Source organism: Rhagoletis pomonella, unplaced genomic scaffold (genome assembly GCF_013731165.1).
Source record: "Rhagoletis pomonella isolate Grant_MI unplaced genomic scaffold, Rhpom_1.0 Rhpom_scaffold_00006, whole genome shotgun sequence".
Lineage (NCBI taxonomy): Eukaryota > Metazoa > Arthropoda > Insecta > Diptera > Tephritidae > Rhagoletis > Rhagoletis pomonella.
Genome location: NW_023458560.1, coordinates 64,070,881 through 64,078,128, shown reverse-complemented (window position 1 = coordinate 64,078,128; position 7,248 = coordinate 64,070,881). Strand labels below are relative to the sequence as shown.

Sequence of the window (7,248 nt, the reverse complement as noted above, 5' to 3'; positions counted from 1 at the left end):
AATATATACCTTTTAAAAATAATCAATATCTTATCTTGAAAACGTTTAAATTTTACATTAAATTCGATAACAACTTGCCAAATCCTTATTTTAATATTAATACAATTTTAGTGAACATATTTTCAAATTATGTTAGTGTCCTCATGTCATCTCATTATTTCACAATGTAGTTTTCTATATCGGATACGTGATTCTGATGTAATTCTGAAATTACACATTTACACAAATTACTGAAATTACACATTTCGATGTGTTATTTAATACATTTTGTCTTTGTCCATTTAACAGCAATGTAATGTAATTTGGTACCCATGGGCCGTAAAATTTTTCTAGCAACACATTGTTTTCACATGAAATTTTGACGCACCCAAAATTGAAGGATAAAATAAATAGATAAAAACAAATTTTCAATAAAACTGATTTGTGTACTCCAGGGGTGTCTTTAGTAAATGTTTTGGAGGCTGTTTTAATATATCCTATCTTATTATATATCTCTTAGCTTTTCTACATTCTGAGAAGTTAAGAGAATGAAGTCGAATATTCTTTTTTGGTCAACTACGATGTTTGATTTCATTTTATTACAACGCTTTTATCAACTTGCAATGTTGTGCGTCCAGAAACTTTCAATGTTGTGGATCCAGAAACTTTCAATGTTGTGTGTTCGACACCAAAGCAAAGCTTTGAAAAGTTCCTATAAAAAAGCATAGTGCATAGGGCGACAGCTGTAGGGAATAGGGCGAGGTAGATGACATCTAGATGTCGCCCTATGTACTACGTTTGCTACAGCGGAAATAGACGACACGCCATTTCTTTAAATAAAATTAATTGGTGCTCGTTTGTATGTACATATATATGTAAATGCATGTGTGTGCACCTTTCTATTAATATCGTTGAATTATTTTAATATCTATTGCAAAATTTTATTCAGACAGGACTAAAAAGTAGAAAATAAATACTATCAAAAAAAACTTTTTAATATACAACGCTTTTATAAATGGACTAAAAAGTAGAAAATAATATTTCTCAGTCCCATAGAATTTGTTTTGATAACTTTTGATTTTGAAATTTTAGCAAAAGTCGTTATAACCAATTTATGAGATTGAGAATGAAAAGCGTGGAGCGCATGCAATACAAAGCATTATATTTAATTGACAATAGGCAAACTACATAACATAGACCTAAAATTTCTTCAGCGAAAGTACAAATTTGAGATCGATTTTAAGCGGTCGTTATTCATATATCCACATACATACGAACATATATTACCCTTCATATCAATTCAGGTGGCTATTATATGCGCCCCACGCTTTTCATTTTCAATCTCATAAATTGGTTATAACGACTTTTGCTAAAATCTCAAAATCAAAAGTTATCAAAACAAATTCTATGGGACTGAGAAATATTATTTTCTACTTTTTAGTCCATTTATAAAAGCGTTGTATATTAAAAAGTTTTTTTTATATTATTTATTTTGCAATCATTTCGCTTGAGGAGTCACAATGCCGATTTTTTTGAAATTTCGGACACAAGTTTTCCAATAATGGTTATAGGCTAAAACAAAACCGATATCTAAAGGGCGTGTAGAACCTTCCATACAAATCGAATTTTTCATAGTGGATATCTCTGGAAGTATTTGTGGTAGTGTCCTGGAACTTTGTATGGATATATGTATATGAAGTCAATCTTAAGCTCATGGAAAAATAAGAGTTTATTGGAAAATGCGGCATGCCACCGTAGAACTAGGAATAGAGGTAAATGAAATCAATCCCAAACCTATGAAAAATGGGGGTATATGAAAACAATCTCGTAGCCGTTCAAAAGAGCTAGCGGTATAAGCCAAATAAACTAAAATTCTGGTGACGCATAAAAACCTCTGGAAGCATTTACCTAGCATACTGAGATGAGGCATTTTTCCAATGGAAATATGTACAGAAAAACGGGCGCCACACCTTCTGGAAAGTAACATGATCACAGGGTGTATCCCGAAAACCATTTTAAGCTAAACCTTCAGGGATTATATTCTTGCCAAGACCCACAGGCATAAGCCGAAATTGCGTCGCAAGTTTTATGATCGACTTGGGTAAGGTTTAACCACTTAACCCCCCTTTGTTTTCGTCGCTACTGAATTCTATAAACTGTCAGCTATCACACAATTTAAAATGTACATGTGTATTTAAAAATGTCATGAAAATTGTGTTGCTAGCTTCATGTTGCAAAAATGTATCAACGAAATGTTGTGGAATTTAACACTTATTTCTTGTTTATTTCTTATTATGCTATGCTTAAGAACAAAATATTTTTAAATCGACAAAACATTAATAAGAAAATTTGAAGGATTTTAGATATTGGGTATGGTAGCACGAAATGTCACAATCTGCTTAATTGTCAGGTTGTTAATATGGCGACGAAAAAGTGACAATGGAACTACCTTGTTTTTTGTATCATGGTCGGTACCATGGTGGAATAATACAAGGTGTTGGATATTGACAGCGTTCTCGCTCTAATCCGCCATCTTGACTCCCTTAGCAAAATCGATGTTTCCCTCTTGAAAAAACTACATTTTACCGCCTTAAAAAAAGTACTAAACTACCTCATTCCCTATTCTAAAACTGATTTGCAATCACTGAACAATTATTTGACATTTACTTTATTCTTATTCGTTGACAACGGAAAATTAAATAACAAATTTTAAACTTTAATTCGACAAAAAACGTGGGCTTTGTGTATTCTCTAAAGGATTTACAGCGAGATGGGCGCTGTTTTCAGGCACTCACTGAGGGAAGCTTGAATTTCTGCTGCGTGAGGCAAAATACGCCTATAAAGCCCTGTATGCAGCTCTCAAGAAAACGGTCAAGAAAAAATTGCCATTATTTCGTGTGTGTGTCCAAGGAATTTTGACATTTTTGATACTTCACAGCCTGTTGCCTCACTCTTTCCTCAAGAAATAATGGAACGGGCATATATTTCTGTTGCAAACCTGGGTTGCCTTGTGCTCTTTTTTCACAAAAAACTTTAGAAAACCGTAGTAGAAAGCGTAGTAAATTTCTTAAGAACTGCGTACTGCCTTAAGGAAATTTGACTCAAGAAAATTTCTTAGCCATTTCTTGTACGTCATTTTATATGGAGTTTTTGCTTTTCTTGAGAGCTGCATACAGGCCTTAATAATTTACAATACCGAGGAAGCGGCGCGAGTCAACAACTGTTTGAGGCTTTGGATAACTTTTTCCTCAGGAGGCTGGTAACAATGCTGGCTCACAGAATAGCCTAAGTAGACTACTTCACTTCCACCGATATGGAATTTTTTTATGTTGATTTTTAAGCGAAAGTCTCCTGCAGTGCGCCAGCCACCGGACTCTTTGGGCATCATGTGGATGGGACTTGTCCATTGATTGCTCGAAGGTGTTATGACACCTATGATGCAGCAACAGATTAAAATCTTCTTTTGCGGCGTTTAACTTCTCACCAGTGAGTTTGCGTGGGCGCTCGTGGACTGGGGGACCATTGGTGACAATGTGGTGTACGGTTGTTTCACTATCGACATTTGGTGCAGCATCACGTAGTGTGATCTCTATGTAATCCTTCAACAGGTTAGCTTAGAATGCGTCTGACTTGCTTTTGGACAAATTCGACGTAGGGTGCACAATTGTCGCGATGCTGTCAATTTGTATAAATTTATACCAAACTCGGTGCACTTAATTATCTTGGCATGGAAAAGCAATACGTTTAAAATACGAAAACGCCGATGTTTCAGTAATTGTGGACCCTAATTTACTCCAAGTTAATACTTACAACATTCATTTAACAATAAATAAGACTGTTATATTACTGTAATTATTACAAAAATGTAGTTTTATTACATTTTCTTACTTTTACTGTGATACATATTTGAATTATCTAATTCCCTAAATTAAAGTGGAATCTGATTTTTTTAACCGGTGACCACCCTAGGAGGTTGCTAAAAATAAAGCGTTTTCAAAACCATTTCCGATTCCCATATTGCACCAATGCATTTAATCTTCCAACCTAGATACGAACACGTAAGTATGCGTCCTCCTACAATCGGACCACGGCAACATGGAGTCTATCGATGTCAAACGTTAAGTTTCTTGTTTTGGTGGAATAATGGGACGTCCTCCCCTTCCTTTACTTGATTTTAAACATTTACAATTCTAAATATCAAAACACGTCTTTTCTGAACATTTCGAGTTGAAATATTCATAAAAATAATTTTGGCCGCCTAAATCAGCCAAATACCCTATGTGGGTCGGCTGAATCAGTAAAACGTGACAGTAGTTGACTTTTGAGGTTAATATATCGGTCTTGAGTTGGTAAGGTTTTTAAAACATCCGCAGCTTCCTTTAAAGCATCGCTGCTAATTGCTGAGAGAACCAGATTATATTTACCGACATAAGATGTGGTCTTGTACGACTGAAAGGTGGCCTCAATTTGTAGAAACCATTTGTCTGGCATCTCAGTTCAGAACGGTCGCAGCTTGCATTGCGATACAAGCTCCACATCTTTAGTTGGCATTTTGTACGATGAAATATTCTCCCCATCCGTCGATGCGCCCTTTTGTCGATTCCGTCATGTTGTAACGACTCGGGGTCACCCCTAATTTTTTGGTTTTGGAAGTTTGACTATAATTATAGGACATTGTGTTTAATAAACTAAATTACCATTTATTGCATAAGTAGTACGTAATATATACTACTTTCGCGAATTTAGCTTATAATATACCGTTTGTAGCTATTTGTATGCAAAATTTGATATGAAAAATAGTACCAAATTTCGTACTACTTCGCAAAGCGGGCTTTTTTTCTTCCCGTTTCTCTAGTGCTTCCATATTACAACCTTTTCTAAGGGAGCCGTCGACATGAGCTGTCACTACGTACAACACCTTGTATAATTCCACCATGGTCGGTACCATGATACAAAAAAGAAGGTAGTTTCAATAAACAACTTTTGACGGATAATAAAATTTTTTGAAGTTTCATAATTTGTGAGTATTATCAACGGCCTTGCCACTTTGATGATATTAAAACAATAAATCGGAGTATTTTCTTTCCCATATTTATACTAATGTAATAACATTTCAAATCAAAAACCATTATCAGTACTTGGTACTGTTAAAGGAGACTTCATCGTAATTGTTCTTTTCATTTTGTAATAAAAACCACGCGCGCATTTTTCTGTTTTTTTTTTTTTTAATGCAATCTTGCGATTTAAAAATCAAATTCTAAAGAATGTTCTTCCCAAATAAAACCTTTTTATATTTAGGTTCAAGTTTGCTTTTAAATTTCTCATCAGATTTTGCAAAAAATTAGGCTTTTAGCATCATTAAATTTCACAAATTTTCAATTTATGCAAAACACCTGAAGTCGGCTTGAACAGACCGCCCTCCGATAAACAGCTAACAGATCGTCGTTTAAAGTACAAAACCGTGTACCAACAAAATGCACAACTGCGTATGTGAGGTTGCATAAATTATTTAGAAGAGAGTAAAAACACTCACATTTCAAAATGGTTCTCTTTTTTACAAAGAAATCCCATTTCAGGACGATTGGATAAGGGTTGAGCCAAGAGCTTGTGTGAGCAAATCCAATTTTTTGAAAAAAATGTCAGTTACGCGGTTTTGCAGTTACACTTTCTTCATGCGTTCTGAAACCTAGTCGTCAACCCCATTTGCGAAATCATTTAGCCGGCATAATTTTCTAGTTCATCATATTCCACATCTTTGAATGTACTGATAAAATCTTCTGCTTAAAAAAATATATTTCTTCTAGTAATCAGGTAGCATGAATTTGATGAAATGTCATAATTTTATTAAAAGTCAAATGGTTAGCAACAACAACGAATGTCATTAAATGAAACTACCTTCTTTTTTTGTATCATGGTCGGTACGAGCTACAAGATTTTGTACGTGTGGACGTCAAATTTTTTGTGTATAATTTTTAATAAATTTGTAGTGTTAACGAATTATTGAAAAATTTTCAGTGCAATTTTTGAAGCAGCAATTCTTTGGCATTTTAGCAGATATAAGCGGATTTACAAAAGTTCTGGTTTGTAAAAGCTTCAAACAAAAACTGACAAACAAAATGATTGTGAAAGTTCCTTCAAATGATTGGTCTGACCAATTTGAATATGTAGTGGAGGAGGATGATTCCCTATCAGATTTGGAAGATGAACAGGATTTCTCCGAGTACTTGTGGATGGAGAATGAAGAAGAGTTCGATAAGAATGAATTGAAACGTCTCGAAGAAGAGGACATTATGAAAGAGTGCATTGAGGCAATGCTTGAGGACGAGCTCGAAGCTGAATTGGCTGAGTGGCAGAAAGCAAAGACGGAAGAATTAAATGCAGCATTATCCTCGCTCGCTGTGAGCGAATGCAATGTAGAGCATTCCATTCTAAATCCTCTGGCCGCTGAATTCGTTCCGCAAAAGCATATAATTGATCTAGGTACTTCGTAAGCCTAACATTATTTATTTCACACACCACAAACTGGAATCTAATGCAACATACGACGTTTAAATAAAATCATCAAAACGCAACGCATCAACAATACTATCGGAAATTGTAGGTAATGGCCCTAAACAAAAAAAAATAAAAATCTAACCAACACAAAAACAAACAAACAAAAATAAACAGAAAATTTAATATTCTTATTAAAGTATATATTTAAAGAAAACCAAACAAAAAATCACCAACCCATCAGCGTACATGTGCAACGCGAGTAATATTTACTCGCTTTTGTTTTGTTTCAGTTGGCCATTAACACCAAGAGGCGCATAAAATTCAAGGAAAAGGAATCACAAATAAGCATACAAAAAAACTAAAAGCCAAACAAAAAGCAAAAAAATAATTTTGAATTACAATAATTTACTCAAGCTGACTTTTTGTTGCCATGCGCTATTTCTAAAAAATTTTACAGCTAATATTTTAGCAAGTTGTTTGTTGCAAGTCCAACGTACAAATCGCTTTTAATTTATTGTGGGTATTTATACACATTTATATTCATATATTTTTCATAATTACCTCAACCCACGCATAACTTTCGAATCGTCCTATGTTATTATCGAGACGATCTACTTGATTCAGGAAGACTCTTGCCTCAGACTGCAACAGCAGTGCAAACGAGAATGAGAGCATTTCGGCCATTTTTTGTTTGTTGTAAAAACATTTATCTAGTTTTAAATAAGTGATAAAATGATAAATTGTTAGTCCAGAGTTGATATTAGGAAGATTTGA

The 7,248-nt window shown here is 34.3% G+C and overlaps 1 protein-coding gene across 1 annotated transcript; it reads left to right on the top strand.

The window, feature by feature from the left end:
• Positions 1-5,903: 5,903 nt before the first annotated feature.
• On the top strand, positions 5,904-7,248 carry LOC118741732 (polyadenylate-binding protein-interacting protein 2-like). The gene is made up of 2 exons (XM_036473705.1): positions 5,904-6,580; positions 6,765-7,248. The coding sequence occupies exon 1, from the start codon at positions 6,096-6,098 to the stop codon at positions 6,468-6,470; it is 375 nt and encodes a 124-aa protein (XP_036329598.1). The 5' UTR covers positions 5,904-6,095; the 3' UTR covers positions 6,471-6,580; positions 6,765-7,248.

Bases quoted from the DNA above. Each gene is read 5' to 3' on its own strand.
- LOC118741732 (XM_036473705.1), top strand. From the start codon at position 6,096: ATGATTGTGAAAGTTCCTTCAAATGATTGGTCTGACCAATTTGAATAT.